Source organism: Ischnura elegans, chromosome 1 (genome assembly GCF_921293095.1).
Source record: "Ischnura elegans chromosome 1, ioIscEleg1.1, whole genome shotgun sequence".
NCBI classification, from domain to species: domain Eukaryota; kingdom Metazoa; phylum Arthropoda; class Insecta; order Odonata; family Coenagrionidae; genus Ischnura; species Ischnura elegans.
The window spans coordinates 62,298,641-62,323,796 of record NC_060246.1 but is presented as its reverse complement, the minus strand read 5'-3'; the positions used below and the strand labels follow the sequence as shown (position 1 = coordinate 62,323,796).

The window sequence follows — 25,156 nt, the reverse complement described above, 5'->3', positions numbered from 1 at the left end:
ATTTCTGCATGACGGGATAGTTTATAGTGAACGCTCTTTTTCAGTACCACGTGTACTATCCTTTGCAGGTTCGCAGCGGTAGCAAGGCTAATGGTTCGTGTAGCATTTTTTCTAAAAATTGTGAATTAATTTACTCTTTCATTCGAGCGTGGCAGCGAGATACACGAGGCTAGGAGTGCTTGATAATTCCGGGAATTTTGCAAGCACAGCAGTCTTAGGTACTCCATTGGCTTGCTAGCATTAAAAGAATATGCCATTCTGTGAATGTGACTTCTCTCACTATTCCGTCTGACGTTTCTACCTCCAAGAGAGCCCGTGAGATTTTTTTCTCTCCTCGTTCTACACTCGACGACCCTTATTCTCCCTAGTTTTTGCAGTCTTCAGATTTTTATCGGTCTCGTTTGTTTTATTTTTTTGCTTTTGCTCTGTAGGACGAGGCAAAGAAGAAGGAAATAAAGCTCGACAAGGATGTTGAGAGAAAGAGAGGAGAGGGAACGATGAAGAATCGATAGATATATCTCGTTAATGTGGTGATTTATCAACCGTTTCCGCGCGATACTTCATATTATTCGCCCATTCTTTTCAAATAACTCGCTGATTTATGCCGTTTTACGATGTTCCTGTTATGATTCCTCTCTTCGCTCTTCTCTCCGGGGAGGGAGTGAAGCACGATGGATATCCCTCGCATATACTCCCATTTTAACGCAAATTCGAATTGATTTTTCATCCCGTGTGTAATAAAATAACTCTGAGAAGAGATCGAAGGGGCTTGATCTGGGAATGCGCCGGTTAATACTGGTTGCAATTCAAGCATTGATGATATCCATGCCCTTACCCTTGATTTCACTTGCGAGCGTGAAAGGGTTTTCTAGTGCCATTCACTAAATATAAAATATCCCGCACAGCTAGCGTGCATGCTCTTAAGTTAGGTCGACAAAATGGCGTGATTTTACGGTCACGTTTAGTTATTACCTTGGCCTTACCCTCTCTTACGATTGATTTTTTATAACAATCACCGTTCTAACTGGTGTGTGAGCGCATTTCTTCCGAAAATCAAAGCATTCAAGTTTTAACTAAATTATATTTACTGTTGATTTAGTGTGCAATTAAAGTTATTGAAGGGCTCGATGATACACATTGTGCAATATTTTATTCATATATTGTTAAATCACTCGCAAGAATTCATATTTACGTCTTCATATATTATTATTTATCATCACACTTTTCACTGTGACTCTTTTAGATCGTTATAAATACAAAGTCTTTAAAATTACTGGGCGAGTAACATTGCAACCTTTTCTAGACATCAGATTTATGAGAAAGACCCCTGTCGTGCAAGATTATGGATTACTTTTCACTCACTAGTAAACTTATGGGGGATAAATTCAGCATTTTAAATTCTCGGATTGAGTTTTATATTCGAACGGCAGAAGATAGAATTAATCTCTTTAAGATATAAATTTATTACTCCTTGAATTTTGAGCCCGTCAATCCCATCTACCTCTTTTTGTAATGCTTTCATCGGTGAAAATACAGCAAATAGTAAATGCACTATTTCTCAGAATTTTATATTTCATATCATAAATTGCGAGGGTTTAGACGGATCCATTTTGGAGTTCTGGGATGCTCTTCGTGCGTGTTTGCATGGGAGGAATCCATATTACTCCACAGAAGCCGGGTTGCACAGCGATTTCTCGTTGTGTATTTAGAGTGAGTCCGGCTGCGTATTCCACACGACAAAGAAAAGGTCATCGAAACGCATGAGGTCACCTTTTCCATACAAGTTCTAGGAAACGAACAACCCCTGTCGTCATAGTCACCGTGAAGGGTGACGTTAAGCTCGGAATTGGTCACGACTCGCTGACCGAATTTCCATCCTCTGTGTCCCTCTATTGCTTTTTCCCTTTCTACGATTCTCATCGGTCTCCCCAGCCCCGCAAGGGGACCCTTTTGCATTCCCTTTTTTAATCCCCACCCTACAACGACTCCACCTCTTCGATACCCTTATCGGGCTAATTATAAATCAACCCGCTCGTCCCCTTTTCGCCAACTTTATACCCTTCCCGTTTCCATGAACCCCCTTATCCCCTTCCTCGCCTCCGTCGAATAACCTTCGCATTCCGCTTTCTTCCATCTTCGATGAGGGACATTCACCCTCACTCGGCTCTTTTTGTATGGTGACGGCGAGGGAGCAAAAACGTTAGCGCCATCGTCGACTCCCGCGCTGCAATATCGTCCGATGCAAGGGGAGGAAGTTCGGGGCATGAGATTCTGAAGCGAGCGCGACGTCGGGGAAGCCCTTTTTCCTGTTAACTGCCCCCAGCCAACGCCCACTCGCGATGGCCACTTTGGGATTGGACACGTCTGGGAGTTTTTGGGGTGTGGTCGAACGGTGAAAGGAAGGAGAGGAGGAGGTAAGAGATAAAAAAAGCACTCTCGCCGTGCGCAACATCCACTCGAGCCGTTTATGAGGGGGGATGGGTTGGGACACGAACTCATCCTCTGTGTCCGCCGCGTTCCCGTCTCTCCCTTCAACTCGACAATACCCTCGTCTCTTCATTTCTGCGCTGACTTTTCGGTCCTCTTCTCCTGATCCTTTTTTTTTGGTCTACCCTTTGCAGTGGCTTCCATCAACACCCTTCTCCTATCGTCCTCATCGTCCTTTTCATCGCCTACGATCCCACTCATTTCCCAACTGCCATGCTTCGCTTCGAGAGCCAAAACGTAATGTTATTATTTTTATATAGGTACCTACGGTCATAAAGGTGACCAGATGGAACAATTCAATAATTTTGTTTGCTGAGAGCTGAGTTACGGTCTCAGAAGACAAGTCCCAGCTTTGCCAGAGAGGTCAAAACCAGCAAGATTTTCGAAATGGAAATAATATCGTTTTATATTGTTTCATCATCATTAGTCAGCAGGCCGAAGATTAGTTTCATACTGATCTCCTTTCAGTTCATCTTTGGATAATCTTAATATCAACGAAGGTCTTCTGTTTTAAACCATTCATCACTTTCTTCGTGTTTGTCGACCTAGTCTTCTCTTTCCCATAAAGGCTTTTAATTGAAGGCCTGCATGCGTAAAAGTATGACAAGGAGACTGATTTGGAGGAAGAAAACCGTATTATCGGTGCAGAATCATGTTGGGGAAACGTTAGAGATTAGAGTATATAGAGGTATGCTAAAGTTACATTATAGTTGGAGAGGAAAAAGAGCGAATACCGTGGTGAGAGTATAAAAATGTCCTGCATATAATAAAGAGGGAGAAAATTCTGAGGAATGAGGGAATTCTCATATTCGATAAACACGGAATAATGGATGATTTAGAGCTACAAACTCTGTAAGAAAAGTTCTCCATAAGCTGTTGCGCTCAAGTTTAAAACTTATCACCGCGCTCGGAAAAGAGTGGGAGTAAAGTTTTGAGGGATAGGTTTTTTGAAGGATTTGGAAGAGATGTACGATCTTTGTGACTGTAGGTTGATGTGATTGCCCTGGCCAAACCAAATTTACCGTTCTCTTTGAAATACAGTCCTGTGGAGAATTACTCACTATTGAACTCCAAATGATATTATCGGGTTTGATAGACATAGAAGGGTTAATTCTCTGGTAGTTTGTGACTGCACTTGCTCCTAGACGAAAAGGGCTAAAAAAAAAAACTTTATTTTTGAATGAGGTGAAGTCAAGTTGACCTTGTTCCTTGTTAAAGTCAAATATATGGTCGAAAATAGGAGGTTTTTGAGTGAAAAGATTTATCCTGGCAAAGCTGCATTACAGCTGATTCTCTATTATAATGACATTAATGTATTTCTCTCCGGCTCCTAGGATTTTCCGTACCGTTGTAATGGCCCTTTACTGGTTCTCATTGTTCTACTAATCAAAACTGCAATTACCTTTCCGTGCCTGAATTGAAAACCCTTAATTCAGGAGCAGATTGCCCAGTCTGTGAGTGTTCAATCACGCCGTCCTTCCTTTGATTAGAACGTGTAGCCGTTGTTTCTATGGCGTCATTCGTTAAGAGCGGATTTACGTATGGTTTCCTTTGACCCCTCAGCTTTTGCTCTTACTCCAAAACACTAATAATAAAGCAGTTGGGCGCCTACCAAAACGTGTGTCAAGCCTTCTGAAGTAGGTGTATTCGAATACTCCAATGATAATCAAGAATATAGACAAATAATAGAGTATCCAGACAGTGTCAATGAACACCATGAATTCGTTTGGTTCCTATAGAACTCCGGCATAAAGCAGAGAACGGCTGTATACATCCGTGGCTTGGTGCCAAAAGGGCCAATGTCAAAATTTAAGCTTTTGTAATTGTACCTTCATATCACATTTAATCTTGGGAGCTATGTAGTGTAAAGGTAATATTCTGAAAATTCCTAGCAGATAACTGTTTCAGCTTCAGTTTAAAATAAGGTTGATTTTTCCATTATAACTTCAGACTGCTCTCCTGAAAAGTAAGCAATTTTGACATTAGCCCTTTAATCACCAAGCCACACATAAATATATATTCTTCCATATTGAACTAATCGAGGTAACATAGTATTTACGGAAGCAATCGAGAGAGATCTGGTTGGGATTTATTTATCATTACGTCAAAGTAAGTGTGTTATTGCTGCTAACCAAGGTTAAAAAATATTTATTCTATTATTTTTATGGGTACCCAATTACGTTAACTTGGATAAATTAAATAAAAAAATAATAACATAAAAAATATTTTAACAAAACCTTACCTACCCATCCCCGCGTTGCAATACTACCCCATGGTGCTAGTCATCGCGCCATGTTTTTCCATTCCTTAGCATCACTCGGAATCCCTGTCCGCAGGAGCCGAATGCCCATCCCGTAGTCAGTCCTTCACTTCCTCCCCTTCCGCCAGTTCCTCCTACTAAATTCGCCGTGACCACAGCTTCGTCCCCGGACCTCCGTCACACTGGCCGGCCGTCTCATCACATACTCCCTCGCCACTTCCTCCATCTGCGCTGCTGTCCTCCTTCCCTTCCTCCTCTTCGGGGTGGCCTGCGGGCCAGACGTGACCCCATCCCCATTCGCGAACACGCCAAACTTCCCCCCGTCAGCAGTGTGCTCTTTTCCGGGCCCAAACTTCTCCATTCCGCCGCGCGGCGTGTTTGACTGCGATGAGGAGTTGGTTTGGATGTTGAACCGTCTGTGGCTCGTGTACTTGGTGAAATTTGTTTTATAAGTATCCCATTTTTGTGGGAACAAGTTTTCTTTTCCTCTCCCGAGCGTCGGGATTCAAGTGCGAAAGTTGATTGAAATGGTTGGTATTGAATTTATTTGCAAGAGATAAGTAAATTTTAGCAAAATAACAACACTGTTTTACATTAAATTAAAAGAAAAAAATATGAATGCTTAATTTTTATTTAATCTAGTCAGAGCTCGTGTTCTGGCTACTTAATAATTAGAATGGTATATATTACTATGATTCAATAAAAACTTTAATTAAAAAAAAAACAGATTTAACTTTAATGTTGAAGTATGCAAGGTTTTCTGTGAATAATTGCATGATTAGCTAAAAAAAGAAGTCGCTCATTACTATTTGAAATATAAATGGAAAATGAATAATTATAGTTAATTAGAAGTAGGTGAATTGAAAGATCCATCAGATATATTGATGCTAGTGGATGTGATTTATTGTGTGGTTTTGATGTCGCACGTGGAAAATTATTCACTTTTAGTCAATGGCATGCATATTAAACTGTGCATGAGAAAGTGGCCAACACCCCCTCCATCTGACCGGAGTATTTTTAGTTGCAAAGTTTATAATACTTCAGGTTTCTTGTTAATATATTTGAACGCACTTCATGGTCCATTCGTTTAACGAATCATTATTTCTCCTACTGTTTTCGCTAATCCAATAGATGGCGTATTATGATAAGGAACTGCAAAACAATTTTCTCTAAGAGATTTTTATGAATATTGTATGGTATCTGTTATAATTCAGTGAGAATCCTGTATCAATAATTCGCTACTTGCAGATTTTTACGGAAAACAGTCGGATATAGAATATTTGGAATTTGCGCTGAGCTATTTCTTACATTTTCTTATGTATAATTTGTAAAGAGAGCACAGAACCAAAAATATGCTGACCGTGTCTAAGAATATTTAAAATTATGTAGTATATGCATTTATTTGATAAAATCTAGATTTTTCTTTAGTGAAATTGCATATGTTTACATAGATCTCTATTTCATGCAATACCTTGTGATATCCACTCATTTTGTGCTATTTTGACGCAAATGAAAACGTTAAAAATCATATCTAAGAGTTATAACCGAATTTATCGAGTCATTGTAATTGATTCGGTATTTTGAAAAGAGACCAATTTTTTAAAAAATAGGTCATCAAATCATATATTAAGAAAAACATTATCAAATCAGGCACCTCCGTAATAATGAAACCGTTGGAAATTCTCATCGATGACGTAGCAAATATTTCACAATATCGCATTTCGCATTTCTGTTCATTGCGGGTGACTCCGTAAAGTTTTCACCGTGGCTAGTCCCGTTACATTTTAATTGATAAATAATTATTTCAAGTAAAGGGTACGTCGGTTAGAAGTTATTTTTTCGCTTGTGTTGAGGAAATGTTTTAATTATTCACTTAAAAACGGAAATGGGTGCTTTTATAGTCAATAGTTTCTTTTCATGAATGATAATTTTTATTTATTTTCAGTTTTATGCCAAAATGAATTGCATTTTGTATAAAATCTTCAGGCGTAAACTTCTGCTAGTTTTTGTACTGAATTTTGACTTTTTCACGCCTGATATCGTTGTATTCCAGTGAGAAATCCTCCTCCCATACGGGAAAAAAATACAATACAATATTGCCCAATAAGAGCATCCATTGCGTCATTTTCATTACTTCTTCCGCCGATACTCTGTCCTTTGGTGCATCACTATCTATGACTACCTTGCCGATAAAATCACGCAAAACCTTAGGTCTGCACAAGGTAGTTGCAACAATGGTCAGCGGGTGGTCAGTTTTCCCTGCTCAAAAAAAAAGGATTGCTCTGCTCCACGCATGTCTCGAGCAGCGGTGGCATTCGAGGTGACAGGGGATTATTCCATTTTGTCACCGCATCGCTTCCATCGTTGCTCACGGCGGAGACCCGTTCCTTTCTCTTGCCCTCCCGTCATCTTCCTCCATTTCTCTCTCCACCCTATTCCTACTCTCCTCCGACACCACGCCATTCTGACCTGAACCCTTTCCCTACCCACACTCTCACTGCATTCGGCAGCTCCATTCTCGGGCATATTCTTACTCTCCCACCAATCCAACGTCTCACTCCTCTATTTCCCCAACCCTCGTCACTTCCTTTCCCTCACCAAATGCGCAATTCCCTCCTCAACACCCTTCATCTCCAACCATTCTCTGTTTTAGTCGCTCTCCGTCCGTTACGGCCCTGTTATTCTTTTAACGTCGCCAGAGTTCTCCATTAAGGAGCCCGGCGATGGAGAAATAACGCAAGATCTTACCCCTTTTTATGGATTAGGGGCTTTTGAGGGAAGGAAACGGAGTTTTGTGCTTTGGTAATGGGTTTGTCTCCGCCTTCATTCCCTTAACTACCTTGCGAATGCGAAAGTACGACGGAGCAACACATTACTCTTCACTTAAACTCCAGCAATTATTTTTCTAGTTTAATTGAGAACTCCACTCACGCACTTTTGTGGGATTTTCTCCCTTTCTCTGGCGTGTTTTCTCAAAACAGTGATTAAATGGGTTTTATTCCGATGTCTTAGTTTAATTGAAATCCATTTCAGTATTTTCATCTGCTGGCTTTTATTTTCTTATCCCATTTAAATTGTGAGCTTAGTTTTGGTTCAATTGATTGAATGAGGAAGCTATTTCACTTAAAAGACGGGTTTAAAAGAAATTTTGAGTCGAAAGTCTTGGAATTGAACTCAGAAAGGCCAATTCTTTAGCAAAATACTGTAGAGAGCTCTCTTCCAATAAAGATGAAAAAGTCATTCGGCTTAAAACATCCTTAAATTGAATTATTATCCAACAGAGTCATGAGAATAGTTATGAGAATCAGAGTTGCATAAATGATAAATAACAGTAGGGCTCAGTGGTCATTACAAAACTTAGTTCTTAAAGATAGGAAGATGCACTACCATTCCTCAGCCTTAGTAAATGTGTTCATGAGGTTTCTTGGATTACGCAAAACACAAATCTACTTAAGTCAAAGAGAAACTTCTCTCTAAAAACTGAACATGTTTACGTTGAAATCCGCATGGTGTCGTTTAGCTAACTTAGGTAGCTAACCTTGGGAAACAGTCATTACTCACCGTCATTCCTCGAAATTTCGTATGCTCTTGTGAGCCTGTATCTTTTTGATCCCATCAAAGCTTTTCACTTCCTCAGCTTTGATTCTTTATCACGTGTCAGAGTTAGTTCCTCCTTAGTCTACCACTGTGGATTCCAAACCGAGTTTATAAATTCATCTCCCTCTCTTTGTAGCAAGAAAATAACCTATGTTTGTTTACGGAAGGTGAAAATGTGTTGATGTGGAGATTTTTCTTTATTTTTATACCAAGAATTTTATGCGTTCTCTTCCATCAGTCCCAGCTAATAAAACACCTGAAATAAATATGCGGGATCAAATCTCGTGAAAACGAAAAGGGAGTAACGCGAAAGATGTTGTGTCGCGTGAAATATTTTACGGAGTGAGTGAGCATATATAAAGGAATGCAACCGTAAAAACAAAACGTGCCCGATAAATATTTCTTCCCCTAAAATTTGCGCGTAAAAAGTTTTACGAGTTTTTACTCCTCGCCGAAGAATATTCACCGTAGGGGTGAATTAAATGGCCGAGTTGGGCGACACACATTTTGCAGACGTCATCCCATCAAGATGACAGGGAAGGGTGGGAGGCCGCTGTCGAGAGAGATAGAGAGAGATGAGAGGGATAAGTGGCATGAGGAACTCCTTGTTTTTCCTACTCGAAGAATCTCCTTTATATCCTCTCCGATTCACCGGATGGAGGAGTCGTAAAGTTTATTCCTCTCGTTCAGGCGAGGTTTTCATTCCCTCAATTTTTCTCATCACCTCAAAATCGTAATCCAGATATTTTAGAGTGGCAACCGAGCGTTAATTACTCGCTTTTTCGCAGTAATACTGGATCTGGTGAGGCAATCTAGGAGTTCAATTTACGTTTTTCCTATCGTTCCTTCTTCTTTAGGCCATTATATGAACGCGAAGCGCGGGTAGAGTCCAGCTCTGCGATAACATAATAGACTGCCATTAATTTGTAAAAATAACGGCAGATGAACCACCTAAAATAAAAAAACACTGCATTAAACAAGTGACTTTTTATGCAGTCATACGCACGGGTGCAAAGTTATTTACACCGAGGATGAAGTTCGCCTTGAAAAAATATTTGACTTAGCCGGGAATCGGACCCGGATGTCTCGATTGCCGTTCAGGTGTGTTTGTCAATTGCACCACCAAGCCACCTGCCCAGAGCGGAATTCTGGATGGGTGTCCTGATCCCCAATCGGGAGATCTGGGTCCGAATCACGGTTAAGCCAAATATTTTTTCGTGGCGAACTTCATCCTCTGTGTATTCATATATAATTCGTTGTGGTAGGTACCTACTCATTCTATCGAAATAGTGTCTGTCGTCTGGGAGCAGCTTCGTATTCCCGCATAATAATTATCTCATATTCATGGCTCTTGTAATTTTAACAAAAATACTTATTTAAAAAATGATTATTTTGATAGAACATATCATTCAAATTTTTATTCTACCAAACGTGTTTTTTCAGTATTGTTGTTGTTATTAATTTCATTATTTTCGTTTGACTTACCTAACTATCACTGTCAGTTTATAGGTAAGGTTATTAAAGATACATGTCCGTCTGTCCTTGAGGAATAGACGATGCAGGTTTACAGCGATTTCTTTCAATACAACTGCTAGAATATTATTTATCAAACCTTTATCTTGCTTTTATGCCATATGTCAAATACATAATGCCTTTACGGCAGGCATTCCAGAGCCTACTTCCGCAAGCCTATCATCCAACAGTGGATTTAAATGTTCGTAGACAGGATGCCCATTTTAATTTTCTCCTTCTACTGATCGACTTCCACTCACATCTGCTTGTCCTCCTACCTTTTTCTAACATGTAAACTTTCCCAGCTTTTCATTTGCTTGTACAACTAGGCTCCACTTTCCGTTTCCTTGCTACCATTTCCTCCTTCAGCCCTCGCCACAACTTCCTAGCCATTTAAATACATTTATCCGGCGTAACCTCCCTCTCCCATTATGGGGGACACACAACTCGTCTTTCCAATTTTGTGGCCCAGTGGTCAATGAAGGTATCCTCCTCGTACTATTCCACTCCTTGGTCACGCCTTTGCACACGAAATCCGGACAGAATTTCGCCTGAGCCTTTCCCTTCAAATCTTCCCCCTCTTTGCGTTTCCCTTTCGTTAGATCTTCCCCCACTTTCCTTTCCTTCCTCCTTTATTGCTTCACATTCCTCCGGTTTTCTCTCTCCGCTTCTGTGATTCAGCGGTCATCACGTGAATACCTCACAATGCCTCCCTCAGTTCAACGAGTCCCTCACCGTTCTTCATCTCGTTCCTTCTTCTTCTACGAGTCGATTGCATGCGAGTCATTCTTCAAGTCTGCAGTTCTCCCCCCTGCCGGAATCAGAAATTGGTGGGCCGTAATTGTGATTAAAGGCTACAAAATTCTGTTGCTGATTATGTGGATTTTGGCAACAAGTATAGGTTGGTGGAAAAAGAAAGTTCCCTCGTGTTGATCCATTTCATCCCCGTCGCAAGATTGGTAGCTTCGTTAAAATGAGTGGATCAATCACGAAAGTCTTTTAGAATTATTGATCATTTAACGGTGAAAAAATTGTAGTTTTCACTGTGATGAAGTAAATAAATTCAGTGTATGCAAAATTTCAAATCCACTTTGAAGTTATTGATAAAGGAGTTGTTTTGATGAAAAATTTCCTTAGAAATTATCCAACGGACAAATTTTTCTGATCAATAACCTCGCGAGTGAATTCGCTACCATATTGTGAATATTGTTCATGCATGTTTTTTCTTGGCAAAATAACTACAGGCGAAGATATCATTCCTCCAAAAGAGAGTTCTGCTTAGAGCGGAAAATTTAAACGTAGAAATAAGGAAACGGTTGATCAGAACATACATTTGGAGTATGATTCTCAACGAAAGTGATGAATTGGCAATAACAGCCGCGGAGAAATCAAGGGTAGAGGCCTTTGAAATGTGATGCTACAGATAAGAATGATGAGGATCAAATTCATCGACCGAGTTAGTAATGAAGAAGTCCTAACAAGAGTAGAAGGGAAGAGAAGCCTCATGGAAACCTTGATAAGAAGACAGAACTAACTCAAACGACATATCTTGAGACATGATGGCCTGATGAAGACAATCGTCGAGGGACAAGTAGATGGCAAGACCGGAAAAGGAATGCCTCGAATGAAATATATGGAACAGGTAAAGAAGGATGTGAAAAAGAAGAAATACGTAGGTCTGAGAAGATTAGCTGAAAGGAGAAATGAGTGGAGAGTTGCGTCAAATCAATCTTAGGATTGATGAACAGTGATGATGATGGTGATTTTTTTCTAGCGGTGCATATCTGTTTTACATCACTTATATTTGTCATTAGGCTATTTTTCGTTTGTATTTAAATATAGGCATTAGGTATACTCACTTTTTCAACTCCTGAGACATTTAATTAGCTCCAAACTCGAGTTATATCGCTTTATTCACGTTTGTGAGTAAATGTAAACTTGGTCCTGCTTTGGAAGCATAAAATTTCTCATAGTCATATTTTTCTACCTTGCATGAATTCTAACTGATTTTGCACCAATGTAAACCGCAGCAGAGAATCACGCCGCGGGCATAGTCAAAAACTGGCTTGTTTTTTCTCATGTGCGGGTATTTCTCGTAGCGTGGATATTCACGTGTTAGCTTGGAAATTAGAACCACCTCGGCGTGAGAGGTACTCTGGCTAAGGGAATATAATCAGAATCTGCTTCTCAGCGCACGCTATTTCCTCATCAAACTTTCAAACTTACTATTCTCCTGCAACCCTCTTAAGGCGCCTCCGCCCAACACCCTTCCCTTTATCCCATCCTGCTTGAGCCCGCCTCCTCTGTCAATTCCATCTTGACCCACCGCATACAATCCAATCTCCAGACTAACCCCTTATCTCTAATGCACTCGAACCCTCTCTCTTGGTCCGCCTCCAACCTCCAAAATTCACCTCACAATCACACAATTCCTGGACGAAGGGTCTCATTTTCTTATTAGGGCCGAGATTAGATGCTCTATTGTCACGTGCTATTTCATGAATCCCCTTTATTATGGAGGTCAACATGAACTCCTCCCTCGACTGCAGTTTTGCTAACTAACTCCAAGTTAGGAAACTGAAATCATGTCCGCCTCGTGTTTTAGAAGATTATGAGCTGTCCATTTTATACGGAAGAGGTGAATATTACTCCTCCCTTTATTGCACTTGTCTTTTCAGGGGTCCTAACTTTGGTATAAAAAGTTGGGGTCCTTTGAAATTTGGCGCTTGGAAAAAAGTGTAGAAATATTAGGAAGTAGAGATAAGGAAATTGGAAGTGCTACAAAGAATTAGAGAGGGACAAGAACGGCTCATTTCTAATGCTAAAAGAAAAAAAAACGCGATGATTGGCCACCTTCTACGTCACTCAGAGTGGATGAAAACCTCAGTGGAAAGAGTAGTTGAGGGACGTGCTAAACGAGGTTGACCAAGAAAAAAATTACCTTGGAAAGTAAGTGCCTTGGGAATATTTTATCAGGAAAAAATGCAATAATTTTAAGAGAATGACTACGGAATGAAGAAATTTGGATTCCCACCAAGGGTGTGGAGATAAAGAAAAGAATTTTGGCTGTAAATTAGCCGTAAATAGTGTTTGGAACCGTAAGAATCGTAGACTTATCATCTTGACATTGAATTTTTGATTAATGAAGTGTCATTTATTATAACTTGGGTTAAACATTTTGGGCCATATGAACTTTTTTTAGGCCTAAACACTAATTGTGAAGTCAAAATGGCTTTGTACCTCGGTAATACGCAAAGAGCCCCGGAGATTGAAAACGTAAGCTTTTCTCTAAGATTAGGAAATGTTTTAGCAATTTCTACAAAGTCTCAACAAAATTCTGTGGTCTGTGCATTTTTTTCACTATTCCCTGCACGAACATTGTTATTTTATAACTAAATTTCCTCATTTGTATCTTGATGATAAAGATCACTTAGTATTTACTCGTAGCATAGCTTCAATCCGGGTCCTTAAGTTCACCAACTTGCCGATGTAATCATTGATATTACGCTAAGTAGAGTTTTTTAAAACAAAAATTTGAATTTAAATCGACTTACCGTTTTGTTTTCAGAATTTTTAATATAGCTTATAATGAATTATTACCTTCCATCACATTTTGATCCTTTGAGTGATAAAATTTCTCCTTTTTCCTTCTCTAATAAGTGCGATTAGAACTACACCAATGCGTTTTTTCCCACTGCGTTTTTGCTTTTACCGCCAGAGATTTTAAGTTAAAAGGCTAATGAAGTAACTGACTTAAACCTCCATTTTTGTGTGTAGTCAGTGTGGCAAGTCGACAGGCATTGGAGTTCCTCTTGAGAATAGAAAGTAGCGATGGAATTGGTACCAAACGAGCCTGTCGACTTCTATTCTCCCGCATGCCGTTCTCCACTCTTTTTGTGCCCATCACGCCTCCATTTCAATCTCCTTTTCAAATTTTCCGCGCCGAATACTGTCGCAGTAATTCAGCCAGAAGTTTCGATTTTGTTCCACATTCTCCTTTAAAAGTAGCAAGGAAGAAAGAAATAGGGCTTCGGCTGAGTATGAGAATAAAATCGCTTGGTTTTCCACCGCAGAATGAAACCTTGAGGTTGCGGAAGTGAAAAAAAAGTCGTGATGTAAAATAGGCTTGGAGGAAGTAACTGAATTCTGCGCAATATATATATTTATATACATAAAACCTCGAATATGGAGAAGGTGGAGGAAAATTTCGTTCTTTCGGATCTGCGTTTCCAGTTTTGACGTGCCGTGAGAGAGAAAAGTCGGGATATCGTGAGAAGGAAATAAAGGTGTACTGAAAAAAGTGGTGAAGGAGAATTATCTTCTAAACTTTGGTTTGGACGAAATTTGAATTTTTGGCTTTCTAATTTTAATATCTTTCGGTTTCAGTTAGCAGCTTCCTTAACAGCCGCGAGGTGTAAATTCAGTTTTTATCCTTAAAAATTGGGATATTTTACATTTTCCATTTCTTATAAGAAGAAGTACTAGGCATTATCCTCGTATACAAGTTGTGTTCCTCCTGTTCAAATACATTCAATGAATGGATCTACTGCCATTAAAAATGGTAACCAAATTTTCATCTTAAATTCATGTACTAATAAAGCTCAGAATAACAGACGTACCTACATACCTGGGTGAATATCTCCAGTTTTGCTTAGTTAGAACATGTATCATCCTCATTTATGGTCTTTGTTATAAAAATCATTGTACTTACAGACTTATAAAGATTTTAAAAATGATTAGTGAGATTATTTTTATAACCATAAGATAAATACGACTGGGTGCATTTTTATAACGAGCCCATGTCTTGTCTTTCATGTGGATGATCATTGCACGCTTCGAGCAATGAGTAGTTTAATAAGCGATAAACCTTATCGTCACAATGCGCACGTTACCGACGTGAGTGCCAAAGCGTTATGAGACAAAAGAGAGCGAGGAGAGAGATGGGCGAGGAAGTTTGAGACGTCGGCAGTGGTTTTATTCCTTATCCACCGCAAGAGGGGAGAGTCTTGCGAGTATGAGCGATGGAGTGGGAGAGAATTTACGGAGCGGGGTGAGTGAGGGAAGGAGGTGTTTTATTCGTGCGGCGCGGTCGTCTTTTTGCACACCATCCTCCCGCTGCCTTATGTAATCCCATCTTGCGCTCCCGCCGCCATCTCCACTTCTTTCGCCGAGATGCATTGCGGGCACGCGTCTGGGTGGATGGAATCGGGGGCCTTGCTTCCTGTGGGGCGGAGCAGCGGGGTCAGAAAAGGGTACGGCGAACTTTTCCTCCGCTCGAATGAGTCTCTATTTCCCCATCTTCCCTAGCCCTGCCCTAACCATCTCTTCTCGCTCCTCCCATCTCTAGGAAAATTCCTTTCACTTTCCCCTTCCTCCCTTTAATGGTTATAACTCTCACTTGCGTGAATTCACTACCTCCACGTTGTGTGCATTCTTTGTGCGTCGGTAATCTTTATTAACTGTAAATCTCCTCTTTTGCGTCAATTTCGTTGGTATTTGAGCTAGGTGCTGTGCTAATGGAAGTGAGGGGGTTCAAGTCCACCCGGCACTGATTTTAATGTACGGCCAAAAGTGAAACCCCACTAAATTTACCTCCATAAGATGCATATCGTATATGTTTCTTTCGAATAATGCTGCATGGAAATCATTTAGAGTTAAAATATAAGGAACATAATAGATAGACGAAAGAAGCTGCGAAAATCTTTAAACAAAAATATTTCCTAAGATGTATCACTCACCTAAGCCTCCCTTCAACTCCCTAATATCTTTACATCTGGATATGGGTCTATGGTTGAAGCTATTTAATGATATTGACTTTAAAAATTGTGTATTTTAGCCTTGAGCAGCTACTCTTGCAATATCATTTCCTGCGCGTATGAGGCTTATAATTTTGTGAATATTTCGAAAAAAACATTACTGGACTGCTTTGAGGACCAAAATATGCCAAAGCATTATTTTCTCTAGATTTCATACATTGTAATTAGTACAATTCTTTATTCCTCCCAATTAGGTACTCATGAAATGGTGGATGTCTAAAAATATATTAATTTATCCAAAGTATGGTTATTGCACATGGCATGGGTGGAAGGAGCTCTCTAGTCCCTCCATCCCACTCCCTTAAATTTCCTTTCACTTTCTCCCACCCCACCTTCCTGCACGACCCTACCCTAGACTGCCTCTCCCCTCGGCCCCAGCATAACTTGCCCCGTTTTCACGCCGAGAAGGCGAGCAGACCAAGAGGGGAGGAGTGAGAATGCCTCCGCTGCTGATGGGCTAACCCCGTGAACGCTTGAGCACAAGCCTCGTTCCGAAGAAGAATATTCAATGAGGATGGGTCGGCTGATGTTGATAGTTCACAAGGGGACGCTGACCCCCCTTCTCTCCTCTCCAAGAGTACAAAATTTTCTAGCCGAGGTGATGAGTATTTTCGCTATCTCAGATCCTCGCTAGCCCAGTGAGGGAGGATCGTATTCTTCATTATTCACTAGACTTCACCTTAAAATCTAAAATGCTATCACATTGAATTTAGTGATCAATTAAACATTTCATTTGGCATATTTAATTCCCACAAATTGAAATCGTTGCAAGTATATGCTAATATAAAGCTGCTCTTTTTTCTAATTCTGGAATATTGATCCACGTTGGTGTGTCATAGCAGGTGTTGATGTGTTAATTACAACGAGTCTACTTAATCTTTATCCATACGTGGCTCTTCTATTGAATATACTATATGACTTTGATCTGTGATTATGGTAGTCCGGCTGCAAAATTACCCTCGCATTATTCTGTAACTCGTCCTGCTCTCGCGGACATATTATTTGGGTTCCCGCCAAAAAAAACAATTGATGTAGTTGTGTCATTGTGTAATAATGACTTTTGCGTCACACCAATACGATACACTGTCGTAAATGACTTACTTGTCAACATAAAATTTTAATTGAGCGTATGACTTGGTGTTTATTCCGTTTATCATTCTCTGGTCTCATTCATGATTAATTTCTCTTCGTAAGGCATATTTTAATTCCCGATAATCCGAGTAAACAGCGTGTAAAATCATAAATAATTATTTTTTGGCCGCGCATATTTTTGTCGGAATATCTCAATGTATGCATGTGATTTATGTAGTACAAAAATATTAAGCGCTTAACAATAAATAATATTTTGAATAAGGATTTTAATTACAATAATTTGAGGATTACAGTAGTATATAAATCGATACTTGTGCAAAAAAATAAATGCGATGGTACAGCGATGTGGAAGAATATATTGAATTTAGTTTTGCCAGAATATACGCCAAAAGATGGCTGGTTAATTCTAGTCATTGAAACGTTTAAATGGGGGAAAACTCATTAATAGACACATCGAGGGGAATTAAAAATCCTATTACTGCTAGTGGGTGACAATTTGTTCGAAGCTAGAATGCGGTCGGCTAGAATTGTGGACGGGACTCTGATAACTGTGTCCATCAAAAAATAAAGTGGAGGCTCTTAGGGAATTAATTGGCGCAGTGGTCGGAGCTTTTTAATCGTTTTTGGGTGAGGGAGGGAAGGAAACTGCAGGAGGCGCCTATTAGCGATTATTATTATCGACCGCTCCGTCATCTTCTTTCCCCTATTCACTCCCGTTCTTTCGATTTCTCCGATAATGTGATTTGCAGCTACGGCCTCTCTCTCTCTGGGCGAGAGCCCCTCCAACTAGGAAATTACCACTTCCAGCCTTTCGTCTTTCGCCTTTCTCTTTGGCAGGGCACTGCTCGTCTCATTTCTCTTCACAGCCTCTTCCTTCCGCTACCACCAGTTACAACTCCGGTTCCACTCCCTAGCCACTTCACGCCACGGTCGCACTTTCGGGCTCTTCCAAGACAATTGAAACTAGTGATAAAAAAACTGAAATACTGTCCGATTAATTTATCGCTTCGGACAGCTCTTCACGATTCTATTTACAATATGTTTCGCCGCAATAGAACGTACTGAGAAGACTACGCAACACACGCTACAATTCTGCATGTTGTCTGCATATTCTTCAGGCGCCTTCAGTGTCCATGGAAGATAGAAATTTAAGCTATGAATGACAACCTTAATGTCTAATATTATGCGCCTATAAATGTTGATATTTTTGTAATCTCCATTACCTGTGTATATCCAATTAGAATCATTACCTAAAATACTGTTAGTACTTTTTTACACTTACGTTGCCCTTACCCTACATAAAACTCGGTTAAATTAAAGTTAAATTCTTTATGGCTATTCGAGACCGAAACTTATGAATTTGTTATTCATTCAAATTTTCTGATACACACCACATGACATCCATACAAGCGCTCGCTCATCAATAAATCAATAAACATCAAAATATCACCCGGTATCCGCCGGAATAAAACATTTTTCATAATTTAGTAGTTATTTCCATCAATCCATAACATCGGGAAGGAATTTCTTTCACAGAAAGGGCCTCAGATTTGTATAGAGAGCGGAGTGTTTTATATTAATTAGACACTGCTTTTTCCAATAGACGAAAAATCATATATTTTAATCTTCAGGTGATACCATGACTATGAAAGCCTCTCAGGCTACCCACCGGGTTGGACACTCCATTTCTGCTGATTTTTCGATGAAATTCTTTTTCTTTATGAAAAGGTACTCCATTTCTGCCTATGTTTCGATGAAATACTTTTCCATCATCCTCAGGGCAGGCTTCCCGCAGGGGAGGGGATGGAGGGAGGGAACATCCTCCAGGGAAGGTTTGAGGGTGATGAAATACTTTCTCATCATCCTCAACCCTTTTCATCGAAACGTCGGCAGAAATTGAGTGCCAAACCTGTCGAGATGCCCAAGAGGCATTCACAGCCTCGATTTTCTGGGAAAGAATCACATCCTTCGTGCTGTTATGATTTTAACACGCACTTTGAATGAGAGTTGGAAAATTACACCGGGTCCTCGGAGGAGATATTTATTTGATTCAGCGAATTAAGATCTCTGGTACCTCATTAGAATCCATATAATGCAAAATTCATCATGGATTACCTATTAACCACCTGGACGTCTAGTGAATCTCATATGAGATATTTTATTTCGTGTCCCAATAATGTAATAATCATAATTTTCTTATCCTTGATAGGAGTATGTAATAATAATTGTTTCTTCTCTTTTCCTCCGCAGCCGCCACTCTGACTACCGGCCTCCGTAACGTCCGGATTAATGTGCCTGAAGCAGTCAGACGAGGTGGAATCGCTCGGCTCTCTTGCAACTACGACCTGGAATCATCGCCTCTCTACTCCATCAAGTGGTACAAGGACGAGGAAGAGTTCTACCGATATGTCCCCAAGGAGGCACCTCCCACTCAAGTCTTCCCGTTGTCAGGAATCAATGTGGATGTAAGTTGGCTTTTTCATTTAAAAACACTTATAGAGTAATTGGAGGGTGAGTTAGTTTCATCCTTATTTTGCAGTCAAGTCATATCGTTTTCGGTACATTTCTCATCAAATGAGTGCTTTTTTAAATTTTAATATTAATCTTTTCCCATCAGAGAAATGTGTTAAATGTTTTTCACATTTAAACTCAATTTTTTCACATAATTGTCTCAGGGGAAAGAAGAGGATATTGTATAGTAGTTTTTTAACCCCTTGAATGCAGAACTTCTTTAGGGATATGGTTCTTTAAAATGATAAACTGAATTACATTTCTCTATTTACTGAATTATTTAACTAGTGGCAAATATGTACAAATAAACCTAAAATCTCTCGAATGCGTTGTGCATTACTCTTTATAGATAAACATAATAAACCTCTCATGAAGCAAATTGTGAAACAGAAAATATGTAACTAATATCTATTCCATACTTAATATTGCAGTAGGCTTATTGTTTATTTTCATTGAATTACCAATATCCCCGTTATTCTATATATCATCATGAGGAAAATACCTCCGACATTCACTGAATTCGTATGCATGGAAAATTATGTTGTTATTATAATTAAATAAAACATCATTGATGCACACTATCAGGTTAATTTAAGTGATTGATATAAATTTTTTCATTCATAAAGCTAAATGAAATACCTTCGGTGCAAATGGAAATAGGGCCATCAAATTTTAATCCCGATGCCAATTACATGTATTTTTCGGTACTGTGCCTGCAACAACAATACTTTTGGGAATTTCACTTAAATTAAAGCTTTTGGCCGTTATATATTTCTGCATCATTTAATATTTTATACTAATCTTTCTGGTATAGTAAACATCCGTCATATTTAGGGTGACGATATTCCTTTGTCTATATTGCAATTTTTATGCAGTGGTTATCGACCGTTCTCGTCGAACGAATAAATTTCAACGTAAAAGAGACCATTGAGACCAGCTCTAGCTGCACATTTGCCCCGGTATTGGCAGCCGCAGCGGAAGCAGCCATCGGAATGAATAGAGAGCATCAGTATACTGTCAATCACAAAATCCGAATGAAAAATAGGATCGAGAGTTTCGAAAGGCTAGTAATTACTCGCTGCGGTCGATAGGAGCATGATAACGAAATGGCAAAATAATGAACGGCCCATTAAATACCTAATCTCAAATCACTGGGATTTGTAGCAAAAACAAATGAAGCGACTATAGCGGCAGCACGGCAACTGGGTCAACAGTTTAGGTGGTAATTAAAAGTACAGCAGCAAATGCATCACGCTGCAACAGAAAAAAGCAGCGTGCACCGTTCTAAGTATCCCGCGGGACTGCTGCATTCAGCTCGCCCAAGGTGGTAGCCCTGGGGCTATTAGCGGAGGAGAGGAGCCCTTTTTTCCTCCATCTGGTGGTACTAATGCCAGTGGTACTCAACCAGGCCTGCCAACCCTTCCTCTCCTTGCAGCTCCCCCCCCCTACTTGTATTGGCATCGTGTGAGTTGTGGCCATTCTGATCTCCACTCTCTCTCTCTCCCGCCCAACGTTTCGCCTTCCTGCGCCGTGCCTACTCTCTCCTCGGAGCGCACACAAAAGCCCGACAGTGCGGTGCGGGGGCGGCTAGATACTCCATCGCACATCTCCCGTCCGTCCTCGATGGGGAGATGCTATCCCCCAATCACCCATTGGCGTAACTACCGGCCACTCCACAATGCCCGCCCACCCACAGCACTCACTCTCTTTCCCATCCCTCCCGTCTGAACACTGTGCCGCCTCCTGCCTCAACATATCCACGTCCTCCGCTCTACTGGTACCGGAGAGGTGCTCCGAGGGAAAAATACGAATGATTAAGAAAAGAGATGACGCGGAAATAGATAGGGATAGGCCGGATGGTAGATTGAAAATTGAGGGTTTTTTCCACATTATTGTCATTGATAAAATATGAATTTAGCCTTGTGTAGTTTTAATATGATTCAAATGGTATCATATTGAGAATTCAAAATATATTTTTATTTTCTCCCATTTTCAAGTGACCGATCTAGGATTGTTTATCCCTCGAGAGTAGCATTAATGTTTTTTCCTCCACTTAGGAGGAATACAAAATAGTTTGCAATACATATTACTGGATGAATTATTTAAAAAAACGACAGTGCCCTGAATCAAGCAAAATAAATGACCCGCTTACCTAGGTTTTAGCGCGATTTGTTTAATTAAATCTATATATATAAAAGAAAGTCGAAAATCGTGTTAGTTAGAACACTTATAACTCGAGAACGGCTGCACCGATTTCAATGAGATTTGGTTCTTTGGATTCGTCACAGGCGGGGTTAACATATAGGCCATTAAAAAAAGGATAATTTCACAAAAAAAATTCATCTCTTTCCTATGGACATGCATTTAAGAGTTATAGTAACACAACAATTGATAAGTCGGTCAAAACTACAAATTAAATAATTAGTTTTGTTTTTACCACTTTAATAACTGAATTTAGTAACAATATAACATTTTAATTACTAAATATATTAAAAATATTAATTAAATTGAAATTACATTTTTTAAATTTAATTCGAGCTGATTGTAAGCCAAGCCGTGGCGCCGTGGCCATGACACTTCACTACCGTGTTTGTAAACAAATCTCCAAGCAATTGTTGACAAACGGTAATGTCCGTGTTCCTGTCGAGGAATCGAGTAGTTTGCTCATCAACAAAGAGTTCCAGAATATGATTGATCACCAAAAGAATCAAAGATGGTTGATTTAGCGAGCAAGAACGAAGATGTGGATGACTAAAACGAGGTAAATTCAAATAGTTCGTACTCTGCATGGATTCGAATCTTTTAAATGTGTAACAAACGAAGACGAAATCACCAACTATCTATCTGAATATTTTAAGTCCTTGGACGTACCTGGCTTACCAAGGCACGATTTACAGAAAAATGTAGTTTCTGTGCTCATGATCTTTCGAAGCCTAAACCAACCATAACTATCCAACGGAACGTGTTTGATCATTAAAAAAATTGGTGATGAATGTGATTCACGCAACTTTACTCAAAGGAAAATTCAAAGGTTAGGAAGTCCTCATTCCGTAGATTCCATGATCTCAACCCATATGCCCTTTTGAGCTAAAACGTATTCAATTTCCAATTCGTGTTGCATTCGTGATAACGATTAAAAAATCGCATGGTCATTCTTTCAGTTTTTGTGTTGTTTGTGCTCATGTGCTAATGAAAACCCATGATTTTCTCATGGTCAATTTAGCATGCTATGTTCACGAGTCGATAAACCATCCTCTGTATTTCTTCCTTCGCTTCAAGTGCGTAGCTAGGATAGGGGGTTTTGGGCGCAGCTAATACCACGGGTCAGTAGGGTATAGAAAACTCGCTAAGGTAAGCGGGAAGTGTGGGGGCACTTCCCTCAGACATTTTTTGAGATAAATGGTTCAAAATAGTGGGTTTTGCGGCTGTGTGAATAATTAAATATGTTTTGTTTGTTAGTCATCCGTCCCCCTAATATTAATAACAAAATCTTTCATTAAAAAATTCTCTAAGCTCTTGGGGGGGGGGGGTTATCCCCCAAAACCTCCCCTCGCTGCGTCACTGCTTTGCTTCGCTATATTTATTTAGCTTCATCCGCTTCATCTTGCGCCTGATAACAAAACAAAAACTGTTGCTTCTCAGAAGGTGCTTGACGCAAGACATTAAACCCGAATGTGTAGGGCTCACCGTGGTGCGTTTACGCATGCAGTACGTTTACGCAGTGCATTTTTTCCAAACAGAGATACTAAAACTGGCGCGCCTTAAGTCATTTAATGCGAATGCTGCTTCATAGGGGCTTTTCTTGCACGATTTTGAGCATCAGTCAAGCGTCGGTCTGGGGTCGTGTCAACCTGCCCCCTGAATGGGCCAAGTGTATTTTTTTACAGCTAATAACGCAAATAGCCAACTACTGAATGCGTATAATTTTTATTTCACGAACTGCTTTATTAAACCACAATGCCCAAAATTTCTTAAGCTAAAACGTAAGAAAATTTGTTGAAAAAATCCGCGTAAACGTGCTCCGATTCACCCTATGTAGATGCAATAAAGAAAATGTCTTTCTGACAAGCAATTTTGGTACTCATTTACGTAGTTTTATTGAATTTGTATCCTTATTTTATTATAATAAATTAAACATGATTAAAAACGATACAGCCGCTCCTGATTTATAAATGGTGTAAGTAAACTGTAAGTTCATTGATTGTTAGGCGGTACGAAGTTCGCCGGGTGAGCTAGTTACTTTATAAAGACAATAACAATTTTACTCGGAATCTGTTTAATGTCTGCATTATCTTTTAATGCCTGTAATCCACATAGGCAGTTTTATTAATTCCCCCCCTTTTATAAAATTTCTTCCTGATTATGGTATCTCTTCATCTCATCTGAGTACCTCATCAATCCCTTTAACTTAATCGTATCCATTACCTTCCAGTTATCACTGCTCATTTCAAGGTTACTCCGTTAAACTTGCTATGTATTCGACTTAGTTTTTAATCATCTTTAGATGCACAATTGTTTTAACGCCTGCAGCCTGTTCTTTCGCAATTATTTTTTTCCGACTTCTTAAAAACTGAGTTTAGCTGACGCAACTGCTGATCCTTCCCATTATAACTCCCTATTCTACTGATACAGCCCTCGACGCCTCGTAAAACTGCATTGTCATGTTTATCCGATATTCCTTCCAGATTAATTCTTTAAAATTAGAAATTATTTCTTACTTTTTTACAGAATTAATGTGCGCATGATGTTCTTGGCACATGATCGTTCAACGTCATCATTTAATTATTACTTTCCACTGGGTTTACCGCTTAATTGGTGAAATATGACAATTCCAAATAATTTTTACTGATCGATCATATAAAGTGAATATTGATCACACTTAAACCTTGCCATTGCTGCACCATTTTCCTTTATTTTAAAAACCGGAATAGTATGCTCTATATCAAAGTGAATGTTATAAAATCTTTCAATTTCACCTTTGCAATGTACACAGTAAATTTTAAATCCTCGGAAACAATTTTCGTGAACGAAGTAGTTAAAAGCATCAACCTGCCTGCCGATTTAAAGCAAGTGACAAACCACTCTCGCTACAACCCTAACTCATGGCGGTGGCGTCGGTTAGTTTTTCTAGGTATGAAGTTAATAGCTTTGTCTTCTCTTCCTGCCATCGTTGCTTTCTACGTTTCAGCACAATCCCTATTCTGATACACCTAGCTATGTGGGCCAGTTGAATCTCTGGTGGGGCGTACCAATATATTTAATACATAAATGAGGGTTTTGTTTGAATTATCATTAGCTAATGGCCGTATTCACTTTGGTTTCTGTGGTCCATTTATTGCCAATAAATTTTCCATATGCATATCCAAAGTATTTTTCAAACGTTTTATTTTCTTTCATAGAAAAAGTATTCATAAATGGAAGTTTGTCTTTTACAATTTGTTCGAATTTATATGCAAAATTTGAATAACTTGTGGCACTTTTCCACGGTTTTAATCATCACAATCTTGCAGATGACGATGACTCTTTGTAGCCGAAACGCATATTACTAAAAAAAAATTTGAAAAGTTCAAGTTTCTTATTCATGAACACCTTCAAAATGTCAAGTCGGCACCGAGTGATATTGTTTGACCCACGCTGTATATTGATCTAATTGACCCACAGGTACCTGATTGATCCACAATGATACTCTGTATTTTTTGTCAACCTGCATAAAGCTTTTCACTATTAATTGTTGTTATTTTCGTTTAAATCATCCATGATTAGATGCGTAGGTTTTTTGAGATTTTTTCAATAAAAATGCTTATTTCATGTTTGCTGGGTATCAAACCCTCTGGCAGTAGTAATACCGTCCCTTGGTACAACAGGCTACGGTAGGAGAAAG

The 25,156-nt window shown here is 39.5% G+C and overlaps 1 protein-coding gene across 1 annotated transcript in view; it reads left to right on the top strand.

Annotated features, from left to right (window-relative positions):
* The window catches only part of LOC124161825, an 843,682-nt gene that overhangs the window by 330,900 nt on the left and 487,626 nt on the right, over positions 1-25,156 (top strand). Inside the window, exon 3 of the mRNA XM_046538024.1 lies at positions 19,015-19,229. Coding sequence (XP_046393980.1) covers positions 19,015-19,229 — 215 coding nt within the window. The remainder of the gene's footprint in view (positions 1-19,014; positions 19,230-25,156) is intronic.